The sequence below is a fragment of the Sciurus vulgaris genome (genome assembly GCF_902686455.1).
Source record: "Sciurus vulgaris genome assembly, chromosome: 6".
Lineage (NCBI taxonomy): Eukaryota > Metazoa > Chordata > Mammalia > Rodentia > Sciuridae > Sciurus > Sciurus vulgaris.
This window is the reverse complement of record NC_136466.1, coordinates 57,242,849-57,263,983: the sequence shown is the minus strand read 5'-3', so window position 1 is coordinate 57,263,983 and position 21,135 is coordinate 57,242,849. Positions and strand designations below refer to the sequence as shown.

Genomic DNA, 21,135 nt, shown 5'->3' with positions numbered 1-21,135 from the left:
TAGAAAGGAGGATTTTCCAACTTGGAATTTATTGGACTGTGTTTCTGTTTTGTTCCAAATGCCTGGCTCTTTCATACTCTGAAGTACCAAGAGGCACTTCCTTCAAAATAAGTTTGTTTTTTAATTAAGAATTTTTCATTTCATAACTTGAATATACTCTAGCTTGCTGATTGATACATTCAGCCACTCTAATGCTAGGGCTTGGGGTTTCAAACATAGCAAAACCTTGAAGTGCTCTAGTACAAGTAGTAAGTTTCTTATGTTCCTTTTTTAAATCTAATTTTTGCTGCTGCTTTATTCAAGGAGCATACATCAGAAGAAGCCAAAAGCCAGCTGGAATAGTTCCTGAATGCGATTTTAATCTTGTTTGCAATTATTTTGAAGGGGAGAAACCATCTGTATCAGGTATGTTTAGCTTCACAGGTAGCAAGGAATGCGTGAGCTTCCACCATCATTGCCTTTGTATCACATAGCAAATTCTAGGGACAAAATCATTTGGAAAAGAATTTGTAAAATGAAAGTTGTAGCTCAGTTTAGCATAGGTTTATGATTCCACATCTCTAACTCCCTATCGCAGTATAGACATAGGAATGAAAACACTCTTTTTATTCCAATTCTTATTTTGGGGCTGGGGTTGTGGCTCAGGAGTAAAGCACTTACCTAGCATGCATGAAGCACTGGGTTCAATTCTCAGTACCACCTATAAATAAATAAAATAAAGATCCATTGACAACTAAAAAGATTTTTTTTTTAAAAAAAGAATTAACTTTCTAAGATGGTGGCACAATTCAAAGTATCTGTGTTTCTAGAAAGTATCCATCTCCAAGGATTTCCAAACATTTCATTAGTATCTTATACCTTCTATTGCTATAGCAAAATACCTTAAACTGGGTAACTTATAGAGTGAAGAGATTTATTTGGCTTATAATTCTCATAGCTGGAGGATCCAAACACTATGTGACTGGGGTCCTGCCAAGGGCCTGCAGCAAAGTCACATCATGGGGGAGACACAGAAAGGAATACGGACATGTGCTAAAGGGGCAAAATGTGGGGTGACCTTGCTTTATAACACCTCCCAAGAGAACTAATTCACTCTAAGAGACCAACAATCTCTACTGAGGGCACTCCTCAGTTCCCATTGATTACCTTCCACTAGACCACACCTCTTAAAAGGTTCCACCACCTCATCACTGCCACACTAGGAACAAATCTTTCAGCACATGAAATATGGGGGAGTATACAAATCATATCTCAATTGTAGAAACCAGTAGAATCAAGTAACAGCCATTTTATTGCTATGGGCTTCATGACTGTGGTATTATGTTATCTATCTTTCCTTTGCCCAAGGTATGAGTTCTTTAAGGGCAGGGACAATATTTTAATTGCTTATATTTTTAGTACCTGGCATAGTGCCTGGCACATTGCAAACACTACATGCTATAGAAATGAAAAGGCAGTGTCCCTGAAGGGCAGCTGAATCTACAAGGGGTGTGAAAACATCACTATGATGGTGTAGCGAGGCAGAGGAAAGAATATGAAATAACAGTCTCCTTTCAAGAGTTTACTGGCTAGAAGTAATGCTTTGATTAACAGCTTGGAGCAGTGAAGGGCATATTTGAGAATCCACAGATGGTTACCAGACTGCCTTCCAAGAATTTCTGCCTGGCCAGTTATAGAGCCTTTGTTGTTGAGTGGCATATTTAAGCCAAAAGGCCTCACCAGTCCTGTCTCCACATTCCCTCCAGGCCTGCCATGCTCAACTCTAAACTGAAATACCTATTTGGCAAATATGTGAAGAGTATACTAAATTATTACCTTACAGCACCAGTATTTTGGTATGACTCTGCATTAAGGGTAGAGGACCTATATTTAATCACTATTTTAAGTCTGGATTTCTTAAATAATATTTAAAAAATTTGCACTTATCTTTTCTCCTTTATTACCAACATTCCAAAGAGTTCAAGGTTGACAGTTTTGTTGTAAAAGGATAGTCATGGGTTAAATGCTGCTTGCTTCTGTTGCCAATGAAATTGCAGAAGAAATCAGAATGTTGCAACTATAAACAAATGAACTTCCTCTTATTGTTCAGTATTTTTTCATATTAATAATGAAATAACAGGGAAATGGTTTTTAGTTTAGTCAGAAGGGAAGGACATGACATTGAATTATATGATTTTTTAAAAAACTCTTTACTTCTTAAAACATACAGTCTTTGTATTCAGCCAAGAAAAAGATACTGTTTCTTAATAGAAATTCAGTCAGCTGAGGCAATTTGGAACATACACCTGGAAAAAAAAGAGATCTAAATTCAGCTGTTTCTCCAGGTTCAAAATAAAATTAATGTGAATCTTCTTAGATTTAGAGATCAGAACCTCATTCTATGGTAAAAGAATTTTTCTATCTGAAACTGAATCTTTTCTTATTCTTTCCAACCTTAAAATAAGCCTTAAAGAAAACATGGTGTCTTTTACTTGATATACACTGAAAATTAATATGTAAAGCTTTTAGAGATTTTTAGAAGAAAGGGGACTAAACTTAGCAACATCTTCTAGTTCTGAAATTTTATGTTGGTCTTATTGTATATAAAAATATTCCATTGTTCAAGGAGAAAATATAAAGAAATGAAGAAAAACAGTGTGAAAGACTCAGTTAAATATTAGTTTCCTTATCCATAAAGCAAGCAGAATTTCCAAAGACATTTCCCTGTTCTTAAATATTGAAGTATTCCATCAATGATGGCTGTTAAAGGGTAGAATAGGACTTAGAAGATTGTAGAATCTCACCAATGGAGGGTTGCCAGGGCCTGACCTCAAGAGTGGATGATTCCCAACATTCAGATTTGGCATTATACTTCTCTAAGCTTAGGACTTGTTGATATCAAAAGTCCAGTGAAATGTGTATTTAACATCTCATGTGTCCAAAGCCATTTGCAACAAAATGGCTAGAAATTAATGAAATATCTCTCAGGTTTTGTGTGGTCATGAAGATAACGTTACCTCTTCATCAAGAAGCATTGGAAATGGGTAGAATTTTAGTGACAAATGGGTGATACTGCCTGGGTAGATAAATTTTGAATTGAAAACAGTTTTTAGGACTGGGTTTACGTGCTTTGAATTACCAAGTAAACTAGTGATACAAGCTGGAGACAATAAGACTAAGATGTTTTAATAAAATTGCCTTCTTTCTGGGTCAGTATTAAATATCAGAGACATCTTAAAAGGAATGGGTCTTGTTGGTTAAGAAGGATAATGTGGAAATGAGTCTGAATAATTCCTTATGTACTTTGTTCCCATTCCTTGAACTAGATTATTTTACCTTCATTTTAATGCTATCTTTATGGAATGAAGGAATTTTAAAATTGGTTTTTAAACTCTATTAAGCTCTCATATATGATACAACCCAACCACATTACTCGGGTTTTCTTGGCTTTCAGGAACAACTTTGCAGCCATTATATCATAATTGAACTGAACATTGTTTCACACTCTGAATTTGGAATATGCTTCTCTGGCTCTGGGCCAGTTGCTGAGTCAGTAACTTTGGGGTTGAGGATCGAAGTGGGGCTCAGTGTGTGAAGATGTGTTAAAGAGAATTAGTCTAGAGTGCCCTGTGTACTCTTGGATACTAGAGAGAGTATATCATGAGAGTACATTACTGTTCTTGATTAACATCATCATTTTATTTTTCTCAGCTGAATGTGTTCTTGGAAAACTTTCCCTGACATTGTCATGCCAATCAGCCGCATTATCAAGTAGACTCCTCTGAAGCAATTATCTGGAAAGAGTGGCTACTAAGTTCTAAAAATCCTAAAACAAACTCTTGTTTACACTGAAGATTCCTCTCCCCTCCTACTTCACATTTGTCAGCTTGCTACAGTCCAAAGCAAAGACAGCAGTGTTTCTGTGCATGGAGGAGAATACCAAGGTGAAGAACATCTGTCATTAAACATATTCTTTAAAGTTTATCTAATAGTAAGAGAGAAAAATGCATTCTTTTTTTTCTGGGGAGCTTTTCCATCTCAGGTGCTTTGAGTTTCAAGATGAGTGCCCAGCCACTCTAATGTCCCATCCCCCATTTCCTGACCGTCTTTTCTGACACAAGGCTTACCAGTTATGATTGAAGAGTGAGAAAAGAGTGGGCATTGAGAAAGTACCTTTATATCTCCCTGGATCTGTAAGTAAATTTTGGTTCTCTTTAAAGGGCCAAGTATTTTAGGTTCCAAAAGATTACTTCAGATACTCTGTTCAAGGCCTTGTGCAGTCATACGCTTTTCCCATGTACTTTCTTCAGCATGAGATTTCCTCTTCTCAGATCAGGAAGATGTTTGACACCCAAAGCCTGTGAACATGATGCCTCTGGGTCTCTGGAAAATTTGGTCTTTGGAAGAACAGGTGGTAGAATTTTCATTTTATAGTTGATGAAACTCAGGCTAAAGAGTTGAGGATTTGTCCAGTGTCTCAGAACTACCTAGTGGCAGTTGCTTTTCTCTTTGAGGTATATATTTATGTAATCCTCACCTAAAAAAATGCATTCATGGAACTCAAATGTAGAATTCCAACTGAAATGTGGAAAAATAACTTTAAAATTCTAAATGAAGTACTATACCATTTATGCTTAATTTCTTTGACTGATGAGTTAGCAGGAGCTATGCTCATTGTGAACATTATTTAATTATGAAATTCTCAGACATGATCCTTATTTTGACCCTTCTAGATAGTTTATTTAGTACTGCTAGGAACAAATTAAAGGTATCAATAAAGTCCAACTTTACCGTTACTTAGGAAACTTCTTTTTTGACACTCATGGATCAAGAATAACATAGGTAAATTAGTAATGATTCTGAATTTTCTGTATTTGAAAAAATACAGACAAATTTCCCTATTTGAAAAAGAAAGGAAGGGGACTAGCCTTTGTTTAAAACCTGTTGAGGGGAAACTTTGATTCTTGAAAAGTTCAATGTCAGTGTGCTATTTTGTTATTTTGTGAAACCTAAGTGAACTAAGCCAATACCGTATACCATGATGTTAGCTGGTCAGTCTTACCTAAATTTAGTGACTTCTTTAATAGCAGATAAACATATTGAATCTTTGCTCATTCATGTCATGTCTGAGAATTTCATAATTAAGTAATGTTCACAATCAGTTTTTCAGCCATTTCTGTTAGAAATATTTTCAGTTTTGTTATTCCCCATTTCTGAGATTGCTATGATTTCTGAGATGTTTTTCATTTGAGGCCAATAAAGGCACATTTCTTTCAGTAGAATCATTATCATTATTATTGCTATTCATTAAAATCAGTATTATTTAGTAATCAATGTCTTGTTTCTCTCTTTTGCTGTATGACTTATGCAAAAGTTTTTACATTTTTATACCTTTTTAAGATAGTCAACTTTTACCTTCCCTCTTCTCCCTCAACCCACTATCATTATCCCTACCAAAAAATCTCTCTCTTTAGTTAAAATGTTAAACTAGGCAAGAACAGTCAAGATAGTTCATTTTAGGGGTAGGCATTTATTGGAAAAATTAATTCCTTTGGGGCCACATCAGACACATCTCTTCTAGTTTGTGTAAGTTATTTCTTTGTCCCTATTCTAGGCAAGTCTTCATCACTCTGTTTGAAAATGGACCACTCCCTCATTCTGGAAATACTTTCTCCCATTGCCTGTCTCAATGACACAATTTCCTGGTTTTCCTCTTATCTCCTCAACTGTTCTTTTTGCCTTCTTTGCTGGCCCCTCTCTACCTAACCCCAGAAGTTTAGATTGCCTCAGAGATCTGTCTTGAGCTACCTTCTCTTTCTTTACCATTTAGATATCTAGTTCCATAGCCACAAATATAATCCTTAAACCAATGGAGACTCAAATTTTTTCTTCTCTCCGGAATACAAACCTGTATGTCACTGTCTGCTTGACCTCCAACATGTCCTTAACAGAGCTCTTGGTCCTATTTGCACCTTAGTCTGTTCCTCACTCAGAACCCATCCAGAGCCCCAAGACCAGAAGGGAATTGTCCTTACTGCCATCTTTAATTCCTCATGCCCAGAATATTGGCAAGCCTTGCCAGCTTTCTATTCTAGTCCATGCCACTATCCTCTCTCACTCAGACTGCTGTATCACCTCCTAATTAGGTCTCTTCTTGCATCTTTGCTCCTCAATCATCCATTCTTCAAACAGCAGCCTGAAGTGATCTTTTAAACATGTACAAGAGATCATGGAACTTTCATCCTTCAAATCTAATTGTATTTAGAATAAAATCTTAATACCTTTATCTAGTCCACAAGCCTATGTGATTTGACTCCTACTGATCGTTTTTTAGCCCTATTTCCTGCTTACTTTTCCCCTTTCCTTTATGTTCTGTGCATCAACCATGTCATCCTTTTTGTTTCTTCTACTAAGTCATGTTTTTCCTCACTTAGAGCCTTTGCATTTACTGTTTTCTCTTCCTGAAGTGCTTGTCCTTCAGATCTTTGTACCATCTTATACTTTAGTCTTGATTCAAACTATACCTGCACAGAGTACTTTATTTAAAGAACCTCCCTTAGTAATCATCACATTTTAATCTCTTTCCTATACATATCACTATCTCATATAGTAAGACATAATCAGGCTTATAGGAGTCTCTTCACAAGAATACAGACCTCATGAGGGCAAGGTGTCTTACTTTCTTTTCACCGCTGTACACCAGTGCCTACAATAATATCTAATACATGGAGAATAGTAGATAATTTTTGAATTAATGAATACATCAATGACCTTCATCCCACTCCTAGATTATCAAACTGAGCTCCATTCAGCTTTCCCCCATCAAATAGCTATGGCATTTCTACCTCAACCCTTTGTGCCTGTCCGTAAATTTGGAATACTTTTCCTTTTATCTGTATATCCAAATCCTAAGTGATTTAAAATCCTTCTTTTATAAAACTACCTCCAGTCTCAACCCATGGTACTCTTCTTCCCCACTCTTAATGGCTTTTGAAGTCACCTCTAGATAATGTCCCTATTATCTTCCTGTTTTTCTAATTTACCTACGTTTGTGTACATGTCTTATCTTCCAACCAAATTTTTTTTTAACTCTTCATGGGTGAGGATTATCTCTCATTCACTATCAACCCTTTTTTTCCTCTCCACTGTAGAATAAATGAATAAATTATATCTTTAGTTCACTGATCACTGAGAAACCTGACATAATTTCTCTTGTATCATTTAAGAATTCAACACCCTTCTCCTTGACCCACTAAAATATATCTAGAATTCTTGTTCATACCCAGTGTGTGAAGTTGATTACTCTACCCAAGAGCTTTAGGAAGGAAAGAAGTTGACTAAACAACAAGAAGGATGGAGAAAAAATTTAATGACTTGCTTAGTTTTATGGAGAATTAGAAGAGGGTAAAGGTAGTATGCATATATTAAGTGGTGGATATATAATGCCATATGCTTTTAGTGAAATCATAATTTATTAGGCAGAACCCACACTTTAAACAACTGAGGAACTTTTTCTCAGAGTTCTTGCAAATTGGATGTGTGTGAATGCAAATGAACGTAGCACCCATTGAGTCCAAACAGTGGAATAGAGACTTCCAGATCCTTGGAAATCCCATGGTCATGATAATAATTTGAAGGGAAATTAAAAGGGTTTTTGTCTGTGGGCACTCATGTGACCAATCAGTCCTTTCTGGACTCTAATTCTCGATTAGCTTCTCTAATTCCCTGTGTGGAGAAACTTTGGCACTGAGATCTGAACATAGAAGCTACAGGGAAGGAGTGTGGTACAAGGAGCTGCTGCTTGCCCACCCAGGGCTGGGTCATGATATAGGCCTACTTGTGGTTTAATATGTTGTGTAGAAGCAAATCCTCTCTCCAAATTGCCTAGTCAGAACAAAACTGAACAGGATGCCGTGTGCAACAGACCCACAGATGGATGGTTAGCTTAGGATCTTTGTTGCAACATCTTGTCTGAACTGGCACCACCTTCTTAGTATTTTCCCTGACTGGGCGAGTTAGGGCTCCATTTCAGGTCGGAGTTTCTAGTCCCTACCCATTCCACCCCTGTAGCCCATTTCCACCCCCTTTTAGCCCCCTGGACTTGGCACCTCAAGGTATCTGTTCAGTTTTTCGTTTTGGTTTTGTCTCTATTATAGTGCCTTTCCTTGTCACTTTTGGCTTTCACGAGGGCCATTCTCTCTCTTGTCCTTGTACCCAAAATCCCAGACTAGACTGCTACTTGTTCAGGAGGAAGTAAAGTCAGAGGTGATTGACCAGAAATACAGTTACACTAGAAATCCATAATTTGTCCCTATTTCCCTGGATTAGATAGAGTGCCATGACCCAGAGGAGTCCCCTAAGAGAACCTCACCCCATTACACAAACTTCTGGTAATCCAAAATAATGGGGTTTGTTCCCCAAACAGTTGGGTGTCAGTGTCTGTTTCTGTTCATTCCAGTAAAAATAGGAATATTATACTTAGATGATAATGAATGTGAAATGGAGGACTTCTCACATGACACGAATGACTAAACGGAAGCCCTGAGTTCTCTTTATGGAACACAGGTTCAGCAAGAGCTATGGTTAATAGTGTTTGGTTAATGTCAGCTCAGCATTAAATGTACATTATACTCTTGTGAAGAAGCTCCAACAATATCTGTTAATAACCAAGGCGGTACCTGGATTCATATAGACTTTTTGATTTTGCACATGAACTAACACTGCAGCTTGCTGATGAAGGAGCATGTGAGCTTGGAGCCTTGGTGTGCCAAAGGACTCTTTGTTTGAATAAAATTCTGGTCAGTGAAGGTCAGTTTCTCTACTCAAGCGAGAACAATGTTGTTTCCCTCCTAATCAGATACACACAGTGTTTGAAAAATCCAGGGGCCCCACATAAATGATGTGCAGCCATAGCCCGGGCAGCTTCTCATGCAGGAAATGAATAATCCTTAATAAAGTTTCAAAGAACCCTGGCTTGTTTCTGTACTGTAATTGTTGCTTTAATGGTATGCCCTTCAGTGCTTTGCAGGGAAATTGCTATAAAGTTATCTTCCCTATCTTGTTTCAAGAAGGGCTGTCCAGTCGACCCCCTCCCCAATATTGTGTTTGATTCTACCATAAAGACCACTGAAGTCAGCCTGAGTTTTGTTGAAAGGCCAGCATTCCCTTTCTCTTTCAGTGGGATCCATGCCTCTGAGCAGCACTGGACTTGAAACAGCAGGAGTCACCATCTTTATTGTTAGGCTGTGGAATTTGTTTTAAGCACATTCTAAATCTAGTCTTATGCCTTTTGCTTTCTTTTTTAGTCTGTGACAAAGGTGACCCAATTGTACCTCTTTGATATTACAAACACAGCTCTTTTTGCTCATATCACAGAGGCATATAACAAAATACAAAGGATAAAATTGTATCTGTATGTAGTAAGAACACATTTCAGGACTAAATTCAATGACATAATCGAAGAAGTTGTCTTCTCAGTCATGAACTAACAAGCACAGACCAATTTTCACGATTTTTCTAAATAGTACTAAAATACTGTTCAAAAATAATCGAGCTAATGAAAACGTTACATTGACAAAGTAGTCCATACTGAGAAGGCTCTATTCGGTGAATGTGACATTGACAGCAATGGTGTTAGGGTTTATGGAGTTTTAGTAAGATGTTCTAAGAAGAATATTACAGAGTTCCTATAGAATGTGTCATTTTGCATTTTATTTTTTCTAGTACTAAGTGGACTTCATAAATTCAGAAATTTTAGCATTACTATCTGCCTAGAAGAGGGGTAGGGAATTTTTTTCTTTATATCAGATTCTAATAGTTTTATGATACTCCCAAAGAAATAAGTCAATTGAACAATATAGTAAAATGCACGTACCTTAGACATTTAAAAAAATAAGCGGCCTGTAAAATGCATAGTGTGGATACATTTTCTGGTAAGTGAATGTTCCATGATTCAGTGATTAAAAGTGTGTAAAAAAGTAGAAATGGAGAATAACTAGAAAAAAAAAAGAATTGTGAACAGAATGGTTGTAGCATTGCTGAAGACTTTACTTAGCTGTCTGTGCTGGTTGAACAAATATTCCAGCAAATCTGGAATGAATAGCAACTCTGTTTACTATGACAGGTTTTATTTGTCTTGGGTGCAACCAAGACCACATGCTGTGTTTTGTCATACTGGAAATACCGAAGCAGATTTTCATTGTGCATGTGAAATTTTTTAAAGCCTTAACACCTCAGTCTCAACCTAGCTAGGTAAAAGCAATAAGTTTTAATTCCCTTACTGGCCAGACATCAAAAAATCTTCATGCCCTCCACCAAAAACATGTAGCTACAGTTCAGCATTCTGATTATAGTCTTAGATCACCACCATAGGTGACCCGATCCTTCTCATTTTCTGGTGCTGTATTTCTGTCTTTAATAAGTTAATCTCCTATTTTTTTTCTCCTTTATATGTAATATAACTTCTTTGACACTACATCCAGCATACCACTGGTGGCATAAAGCCTTTCCAAGCCCAATGACATAGAAGTTTCTACATATCAGTATAGCTAGCATTCTGTTTTTCCCCTTCATTTATGTCCTAAATAGACAAAGACTGTTTAGTAGCTGTGTGCGAACCACACTTACCTTTTGGAGTTGTTGATTCTGCTGAATTTACATAAAATGTTGATACCAGGGCTTAACATTTAGTTGGAAATAGAACAGGATGTTGGAAATTGTTTAGATCTACTTTGTACCTTGGAATAACTGGAACTACATCCTTGCAAAATTCTTACCACATTCTTTTTTTTTTTTTTTTAATGCATTATCAAGATTCATAGTTAGCCAGCTGATCTGCCAAAAGTAGAAGAGTTAAGAAGGGCTTAACAGTGAAGGCAAGATTGCTGTTGTCATGGATGAGTATCTGATCTTTTTGTCCTGTGGTCTTTACAGTAGTTTGATATAGGTTGGTGGTTTTCTCTAATGTCATATCATTCTGTTTGAAATGAGTTTAAAGCTAATCTTACACTGAGGAGCCTGATTGCCAGTGAAGATTAACACTTAATTAATGCAGTCATGCTTTGTGGAGCAGATCAGGTGGTGATTTGAGGTGGTGGCAGTGAAGAGGTTAGAACCAGTTGCAGCACCCCAGGCCAAAATCTGTGGACACCCTGAGGAGCATTAACCTTTAGTTATAAGGTAGCTCTAAATAGTAACTGCTGTACATACTGAATGATTGAAGAGGGTTAAAGGTGAGTGTGATGAACCTTACTCCCCAATACTTTTTTTTAATATTCAAACAAATATTTAAGCATTTATTAAATGCCAGGTTGTTTGTGGGTGCTTAGAGATAAAGGGATGAACAAATACCTGCTCTTACAGAAAATGGACATAATTCAGTTTAGATAGTAAAGGGCAAAAGAAAACTATAATAAGATATGAGGATGGAGAATTATAAACTGACCATCATTGGTAAGGTGGTCACTTCAAAGGAGATGACATGATACCTGGGCCAAATGAGGAGAAGCCACTTAGGTGCTTTTCATGCAGAGAGAAAGCATGTGCAAAAATCCTGATGAAAAAATGATTTCTGGGTATTCAAGGACTAGAAAGAGAACTTTTGCAACTCACCAAGGTGAGGGAAAGGAAAGTGATAGATGCGGTTGGAGAGAGTAAAGTGAAGTTAAGAAATTGTGATCCCAAGAATGAGTTCATCTTGGGAATATTGATAAATGATAAAGCCAACCATGCACATGTGTTTTAAAAGTGAAATTATAATATTTGTAGTTTTAAAGACAAAACTGGAGTCTCAATAGAATGAGTAGAAATAATAGGGTGTCTTATGTCAAGCAAAGTAGCAGGATGCGGGAGCTTCAAAGCCTCCTGTTTGACATGCTGCTATTAAGCTGTTCTTGGAATCTCTCCAGTAGAAACACTAGTACGTTTGTGTATGAAGTTATTGAAAATTGTGGCAATCTCCTTTTAAAATACTTCTTAAGGAGCTGAGCAGAGATTTCTTTTTTTCTTTTTCCTGACAACTCAGTCTGATTCTCCTCTGTAGTTCTCTAACTATAGTTTTGTGTTTCCCCATCTCTTGCAGTGGAGTAGTATGGATCTGGAAAGAGATGGCCTGCATCTTCAATGGGTCAATGGGGACTTGTGCCTTTCTTTTTGTAAAATTTTTTTATTTGTTCTCATTAGTTGTATATGACAGTAGAATGCATTAATACAACTTGTACCTTTCATGTACTTATTAGTTCCTTCACCGTGGTGGTGACTGGATGGTGTTGAATGCTTGTCAATAAGATAAGCTATTCCTTGGTGAAATTAAGTTGATCAAATTACGTGCATGTACAAGTATGTCACAGTAAATCTCATTGTTATATTTAAATATGCACCAATAAAAATGTTTTTAAAGTCTGATTGGAATAAGAAAGTTTACTTTAAAAAAAAATAAACTATCCCTGTGACTATCTCAAGACATCTCTATCTCAGCACACCTCTACTTTTAGGAAATCATCTGGATGCTGACAAAATCTGCAGGTGAAATTTAATTTTGTATTCAAATTAATAAGCTTATGGAGTTAACTTACAGAAACCAACTAGGCACACAACTAAGTCATAACATGGATTTTTTTCCCCCATTCTGTTTTGTTTGGAATACAGTGAATGTTGAAGCATTGCGGAGAATTGCCAAACATCTGGGCACTCTGGACTCCAAGAAACAATTCCGAAGCCTTCAAATTCCATCATAAGCTTGCAGCTTACTCTTTGTATTATAAAGGGCAAAATCTAAGACACAGAAGTTTACTGGTTTATTTTTCTTTTGGCAGAATTAAGATGCTCTGGTTTCAAGGAAATAGCATGCAACTTGCTAAATCCTCTTTTGGACTCTTCTTGAGAAATCTTTCTGCCTCTAAGACAGCTTTGCCTGTGCTGACCTTATTTACAAAGGTACAGAGTGAAAAAGTAAAATCACTACTTTAAAAATATAAAATATTAAGATTTTTGGTGAACAGAGTCGTACCATTACAAATACAGGACAAATCTGAAAGGAAGACAGTGGAATTAACTCTCTTCCAACCTTCTCTCCAGTTTCTCTCTCAGCACAGTAACTCCCCAGACACTTCATTGTCTCACAGTTATCAGAGGGTAAATTAATATATTTAATTGACATCTGACCCCTATGTTAAAAAAGTATAGATTATAATATGATGTTTAAAAATGAATCATTTGTGATTTAGCCAGACCTTACGCAACTTAGCAAGACCCTATCTCAAAATTTTAAAAAAATAAAAAAAGACTGGGGATGTGACTCAGTGATTTTAAGCACCCCTGGGTTCAGTCCCTGGTACCAAAAAAAAGTAACATTTGGAAATAAGTCAGTTCTTATTGTTTGTGGTAGTTATATTCTATAAAATCACCACAAACACAGAATTACCAAATACTGAACCATTACTCCTAGAGAAATACAGGATTAGGTTTCCATAAGCCTCTGGTCACAGTATTTTTGGCAAATGACCAAATATATAACCTTATGTAAAGTTTTTAATATAAAAGCAAAATTTTTGGTACATTTGGTACTTCTGAAAATAGGCACGTTTTATTTTAATAAAAGAGCATTACTATTTTGGACCTAAGTTTATAATGAGTGCTCTGGCAACTCAAATTTTTTATTACTCTCTGCATGTTCATGTCCATGAATAACTGGAAAAGTTTTTCAAGTGTCAACTTAACAGTTACAAATAAGTTTTAGCAAGTAGGCAAATTCACAAATATGGAGCTCATAAATAATGAGAATTGATTGTATTTCTTTTTTTCTTATCCCTAACACTACTTTTTTTTTTTTCTTCCAGTACTGGGGATTGAACCCAGAGACACATTACCACTGAGCTACATCCCGAGCCCTTTTTATTTTTTATTTGAAGACAAGTCTCACTAAGTTGCTGAGGCTGTCCTCAAACTTGGGATCCTCAAGCCTCAGCCTCCCCAACACTGGGACTGCAGGTGTGTGCCACTGCGCCTGGCTCCCTAACACTACTTTTAAGGCATAAAGCTAATTTAAAAGTTTTAATGAGATTTTCTGCTTAAAATTTATGATATAAACATTAATTTCTTTTTGCTAGTTAACATCAGTTTGTGCAATTTATAATCAAAAAACAAAGCATAGATTAATAGAAGTAACTTGTGAATAATACTGCAATTCAAATACAAAAGGACCGTAATAGATTTTTTTAATAGATTTCAAGCATTTTAACAATTTGAAAAAACCTGGCAGTTATCTAATAACAAAGTTTAAGTAGTGTTTTTAAATGAAATTTTTGTTGAGAATATTTAATCTAAACTACTTTTCATATCCACGAATATATATTGCACTCTTGAAAATTATGGAACAAAAATTATTTCATCATATGAGAATCTATGATTGCAAATGCATATGAAAATTAACCACAAAAATAATCCCTAAGGCTAACTGTGCTCATTTGGCCTACTGTTCTGCACTGGTTTTCAGTTTGCTAGCAGTTGAGAGCCAAAAACATTTATAAAACAAAACAAAAACAAACATTCCACTCAACTCAATATACATACTAAACCCAAGAGGCATAATAAAGACATCTTAATGTAGCAAAATCTTGGTACTTTTGATACTTTTGCAAATTAATATGTTTGTGTTTTGCTTTTGCTTTTAAGATCTTAGGTTGCCTTTTTTGATACTTTGTCAGAAATTTTCAACAAGATTGTCTTAAACTATAATCTATTGTTGGTGCTAATAACAACTTGGTAAGTCTCATTCTCTTTCCCAAGAGATGAGGGCCAAAAAGACCCAGAATGATGTCTGTCCTTATAGAGAACATGCTGTGAGTTATACTGGAGGAAGGGCCTCTTTTTAATGTAATAGCTCATCTATTCCTGGTATGTTAAAACACAGATTTTTATATAAACATCAGTAATGTATCTATCTTGAGCTATAAAAGAACGTATAGCTAGTCCCTTTTCTTAGACTCAGTGGCTGAGAATCCTTTAAAATCCACCAATGATTCAGTGTTCTCAACAGATTTTTCCATGATATGGTTGAAGAGTTTGTTACAAACGACACTGAACACTTAAACTTCCTTGCCCTTCAGGTAGAGTATTAGCATTAGGATACCTGTTGCTAATACTACTTATACAAGAACATGGGTAAAATAATATGAATTGGTCCTGAGGGGTTTATTCCTGTGGACTGATCAGGAAAATTAGGCTAGCAAGATTCATGTCTCCCATTCAGAACAGACTGTAAGCCATTCCAGTGGTGGCAGCCAGGCTACAGAGGTGCTCCTGACTCAGGAAAGATAAAACTCTCAGATAGATAGGTCAGTGATACATAATAAACATCTAAATTTATTATAAATACATATGTAGTATGTGTATTTATATATATGTATTTATAAGTAATATATATTTATATATACTTATATATATATATACATATATGAAAAAATATCAAAACACAAAACCAAAAGGTGCAGAGAGCTCACCTATCATGAAATAGTAGATTTTAAAAAAGATTTATGGTGGTAGCTTTGAGAATAAAGCAGTCTAATTAACCTGGTAAAAAATTGTCCTTTAAAGTAAATAAAATCTGTGGTTTTTTTGGTTAAGCCAAAGACCATTCTTTGGGTTTAACAGCTTTATTTTTTTCCTTCCTGTAGGATCCATGCCCACTTTGTGATGAAGCCAAGGAAGTACTCAAGCCTTATAAAAATAGGGTAATAGAATACAGTGTGGCTTTTATGTATGTGGAATGGATATTATATGTGGTATAAAGTATCTATCTCCATCCTTTCTTTAGGAAAAGAGATTAAATGGGTTTTTTATTTAAATTGTCTTTCTGTTCTTCAGAGAGAGAATTTAATACTGATTTCCATAAAACTCATTACCCCTAAGTGTTTTTCTCTGAACAGTACTGATTTTCTTACTCTGACTCTTAATATGAGTCAAAGTTAACTAGCAGGTGCAATATTCATGTTTTCTTTAAACTTTTGTCCTCATTTCTTGTATCTTATTTCATAACTTCCATGGAAGTTTTGCCGTGTAGCCAAACCATCACACCTTTACCATTGTTACAACCAAAACACTTCTCTCCTGGTTCTCAGGCAGCTCCCCAACTGGGACATGTTCTATTTCATCAGGAACTGAGCAGGAGTCCTGATGCTAAATGTAGCAGGTGTAACAGAAAAGTAGCAAGATCAGGAAGTAGGGAATACTATATAATGAAACCAGTCATTTTAGAAATTAGGGGCATTAGATCACTGTGGCCCTAAAACCAATAACCAAAACCTCTCCGCATTAGAAACTCTCTGGGAATCAATTTGTCACTGCAACTGTTGGATTATTCATAGTCTCTAAAATACAAAGCTTTAGCCTATCTGTGTTTCAGTTTATCTTGCAGGAGGTGGACATCACACTTCCAGAAAATTCTGCTTGGTATGAAAGGTATAAATTTGACATTCCCGTCTTTCATTTGAATGGCCAGTTTCTGATGATGCATCGAGTAAACACCTTAAAACTTGAAAAACAGCTTCTGAAATTTGAGCAGCAAGCTGCTACAGACTGACTAATGCCTTCATGATTTTCTACCCTCTCTGTCCATAAGGCATCTTCCAAAGGAAATGTCTGGGGCCTCATACTCCTTTTGTCACTTTCAGAGAGCCCTAAGGATGTTCTGAACTCAGTGGTGCCACATAAATGTTGCCATTCCTCTTCTGAGTAATGGAAGTACCTATGTGAGAACTGTTCACTTATGGGCATTTTGTAAAATAAGAGGAGTGTATTAGCAGGGAGGGGGATGATGGAAGGAGAGAGAAATCCATTTGTCTTTCTTATTTTTCCCTTTTGTATTAATATGGAAGCACTTCACATGAACTGGACAATGCTGTTTATAGGAAGAAGTCTTTGCATTCCTGCTGCTGCCCTGGAGGGCTTAACTTTTTAATGAAAGAATAAATGGTCTTCCACTCAGTAGATAAAGTGAAATGTGAATTGTTAATAACTGTGCACAGTCAATAAAGGGATGTTTTAACGAATACATCTGCATGAAGCCTATTTCAGTGGGATTTAATAATACCTGTTTAAAATTAGAGTTCATTTTTGTTGGGTAGAAGAGAATAATTATTAGAGCAAAAGAGGCTTCATTTCAGAGAGACAAAAGAAAGACTTAAACCATACCAAAATGCGTAGAACTCAGCATGCTTTGCACATATTCAGCAAATTGATCTGTAATATTGAGAACTGCCTTTGATAGTTTTTCAATTATCATCAATTAAGTTAAGTCAACTTATAAGACAGTAGTTTTGTCACATTTTAATATCTTGGGTAAAATTCACTTTCAATCATAACTGGACAGATAAGTCATTTAAAGACAAAATGCTCTTCACCATTATATATAAAGTATTAAAAATGAAGTTTTGTACCTGTATTTATATTTAGTCAAATTCAGACAATCTAGGAACGGATTCACATAAAAACAAAATGGCCCTTTTCCTTTTAAAATCACATCACTGCAATTCCATCTATGATGAAATTCTTTTATTAACTTTTTAGACAAATTTGAACATTATAAACCACTAGATTTTAATTTGGTCACTATGATTTAGTCTTAGAAATTATAGAATACTGGAGCTAACAAACTTTAAATATTTTCCTCGTTTTATGCATGAGGAGGAACCTAAAATGTAAAGCATCGGATACTTAGCCTAAGATTGGTTACACAGCCAGTTACCTGGTGTGCTGGGTCTTGCCTTCCAGCACTGAGTACCCCCTGAATTCCCTGCAGGGGCCTTATTGTGTTATTTTTCAATACAGCATCCCTAACCACTCTGGATCCAACATAAATTGGCAATTTAATCCCTCTAAAATGACAACAGGAAAAAAAATCTTATAATCAAGCAGTAGTGTTTATAATTTACAAACTTTTGAAACACATCTAGAGATTATAAATATTTGTTGAGCTCTGTAGTAGGCAGAATTCTAATGATCCCAATGACCCTTGCTCTTTTCTAATTCCCTCTCCTTTGAGTATGGATGGAAATATCGCTGCTGTGATCATGTTATCCTGGGTGGGCCTGATCTAATTAGGTGAACTGTTTAAAAGCAGAGAGTCCTGACTGGGTGGTTTCAGACATGAAAACAGAATGCGTTCCAGCTAACCAGAAAACAAGCAAACAACCATTACTGCCTACTGGCAGGAAACTGGGTGGCCTCTAGGAACTGAGTAGTTCTTGAACAACAGCCAACAGTAAAATTGAGATATCAGTCGTACAGCTTTGAGGCAGCGAATTCTATCAGCATCAATGAGCTTAGAAGAGGACCCTGAGCCTCAGAGAACTCTCTTAATTTCAGCTTAGTAAGACTCTAATCAGAGAATCAAGCCACACCATGCCTAGACTTCTAAAGATCCACAGAAACTGTAAGCTAATAAACGTACGGTGATTTGCTGTGTAACATGTCCTTACAACATGGAAGTACAGTGTTGGGTGGTGAGAGTGCATCAGTGAAAAAGGCACAGCCCTTGTCTTTGAGGTGCTCACTGTCTCTGAAGCAGGAAGAAGCAAATAAAGTGCCACAACATAATTCAGTGAGGGCTGAAACTAAAACATGGAAAATGGTACAGTGAATTAGGAAAGTAGCAAAAGACTTCACAGAAAATTAGACTTCAGCTGTCTTGATTGAACAGAAGGAGTGGAGGAAACTGGTGTAGGGCAGAGAGTAGAGAGAGTCTTCTATCCTGAGGGAGGAACATAGGTAAACTCTGGGTGTGTGGAAGGGCATGGCACAGTCAGTAAATGGCAAGTGGCTTTGTGTGGTAGGAATGAAGGGGAAGGGAGTGAGGAAGAAACTGGGAAGATGGATTGGGCTGTGCATTGTGAAGACCTGAGCTACTATGCTTTTAAGCCAGCAGCCGTATCCTCCATTGCTTCCTGCCTTCATCCGGTCAGCCCTCCCAGTTCCTGATTCCTAGGGGTATCTGAGTTCTCTAGCCCTATCTATTGCAGTCTTTCTTCCCATCCTTTAGCATACTGAGCTCAGCAGTCCCCTGGAGTAGTTCTGCAGGATGGTCATCTGCTCAGTACAACCAGAAGGCACCATAAACAAGGTGCCCCAATTATGTATCTGTGTGTCCTTTGTTCCTTCCAGCCTTCTCCAGGCAGGGTAAGAGTTGTGTGGCCTCTAGGCCCTAGGGTTTCTTATCCTTCTCCTGGGCCATCCTTGAGGAAGTTCTAAGAGTTTCTTTGTTTCCTCAGGGAAGAGGGAGGGAATCCATTCAAAAAAGCAGAGCTGGCCAGAAAGCCAGGAGGTTTGGTCTTCTTGGGCACTACTTTTCTGAGTGTAACCATGTGGTTATGGTGTACAGGAAGTACAGAGACTAAAGGCAGAAGAGTACTTTGTTTCAAACAATAAAGTTCTGACATTCACATATTTTCAAAGAACAAAATCCCATGATTTTCTTACAATGTTCAAAATAAACTATTGACTGAAGCACCAAGAAACAAGCTGTGATACCTTCCAGAAAACACTAAGTCTCCTCAAGGAGTGGTAGAGTTTGGGGAAAGGATATTGAAAGGGTTTTTAATTTGTGTAAAGAAAAATATGCTCTCAGTTCCCACCAAAGTGAAAGGTTGGTAGTCACCTGATACCAACAGAGAGACACAAGTGGGATTCATCAGAAAACTGGATATATGTCCCTGAGTAGAAAGAACAGAGTGGTCTAACTTTATCTTAGGCAGTTACACAAAAGTGGGCTAGCAAGCATCTTCAGTGCAGTTCAGGCAGCTGCTATTTCTCCAAGATTATCCAGGGGAAGAATGGTTGTGTATATATGTGTCTGTGTGTGTGTGTGTGTTTCCTCCTGGATCAGAGGTGGGCCAACCATGAGGGAGGACTCCTTCAGTGCAGGCAGGCCTCAGAAGAAGAAAAGCAAAAGGGGTACACTAGGTAACTATGGGCTGAGGAGGTTGCTTCACTGGAGAACACATTTGCACGAAGGAAATGACAGGCAAGATATCATTAGCAATGGCTTCAATCTCCCTAAAATCCACAACAATTTATACAAAATATGGTCTTTAAACATTTAGCAGGTTCAGGAAAGCAGTAGGACAGCTTGCAGCTCCAGTGTTCAAATAAGAACTTTCCCACCCCCTCCCATTTCTCTTGCCTTCTCCCATTCCACCCTAGAAGGATTAAAAGTTTCCAGGAGCAAGCAGAGAAGGACCTTCCTCTTCCTCAGCTTTGCACCTGCACATGGCTTCTCATGGGGAAACTGGTAAGACTTAACTTTCAACCAAATCCTAAGTTTTTATTATGACATGAAATCAGATGCACGGTTGAAAGTGACTGTGGGACCTTCTGTTGCCTGAGAATTCTGAAGAATTCAAGAGTCCTGACAGTGCCTGGCTTTTTAAAAAATCCTAAACGGGGGACAGGAGGGAAAGGTCCTCCCCTGAATACATTTTAGAGGTAATGGGAGACCTAAGTAAAGATGCTTTCTGATGGTATTATTCAGAATATTGATTAAATGTGTCTCATATTCTTTTTAACCCATTAATCTTAAATAAATTTACTTATTTGAGAAAGGAATGTGGTGATGTGACTAAGAATCCTGAAGATCTTCATCATTTCCTCTAGTCCCAATTACTAGCAAAAGGAAGGGCAGATTTGTGGCATCTAAAATGTAGTTTGATTATCCCACTATTAATCAATATCAGAAAAATGTTACATCAGTTATTTCAAGAATTTTCATGTGATATTTGTAGCAGGGATTACTTTCCCTTTCTGGAATTATGTTTACAGGGATCAATTTGTTCTTATGTAAAGATTAAGTTTCATATCAGAAGCTCATTCTTGGCCTTTCTTTTTTCCTCCTTAAGCTAATGCTTTAAGGAGTGGAATAAACAGTGAATTTGGGACTTCATATTGCTGCTCTGTTTCTTCCAGATGTCTCATCACAACATTATAAGGGCTTACTAACACATAATTGTTGGTCAGTTTATTGCAGGAAATAGGGATTCACTCAGAGTAGGACTTTTGGTTTTGTTTTAATAGTGCAGCAATCATGAATATCTGACAGTAGAAAACTCAATGTGATGGGGCTTCAGAAAGTAAACTAACCATCAAACACTGAGATATCCTTCTCACAGT

At 36.8% G+C, this 21,135-nt stretch overlaps 2 protein-coding genes across 3 annotated transcripts in view; both read left to right on the top strand.

Moving 5' to 3' along the window:
- Positions 1 to 301: 301 nt before the first annotated feature.
- LOC306663983 (glutaredoxin-like protein C5orf63 homolog) lies at positions 302 to 17,024 on the top strand. Of its 2 annotated transcripts, none has more exons than XM_079144674.1 (4): positions 302 to 405; positions 12,792 to 12,912; positions 15,651 to 15,707; positions 16,391 to 17,024. In XM_079144674.1, the coding sequence occupies exons 2-4, from the start codon at positions 12,799 to 12,801 to the stop codon at positions 16,553 to 16,555; spliced, it is 336 nt and encodes a 111-aa protein (XP_079000800.1). In that variant the 5' UTR covers positions 302 to 405; positions 12,792 to 12,798; the 3' UTR covers positions 16,556 to 17,024. The 2 variants fall into 2 exon arrangements, with proteins under 2 accessions (XP_079000800.1, XP_079000799.1); XM_079144673.1 differs by having other exon boundaries at positions 16,379 to 17,024.
- MARCHF3 (membrane associated ring-CH-type finger 3) overlaps positions 302 to 21,135 on the top strand; it is a 180,040-nt gene continuing 159,206 nt past the window's right edge. Inside the window, exon 1 of the mRNA XM_079144668.1 lies at positions 302 to 405. The gene's annotated coding sequence lies outside the window, so the exon portion shown is untranslated. The remainder of the gene's footprint in view (positions 406 to 21,135) is intronic.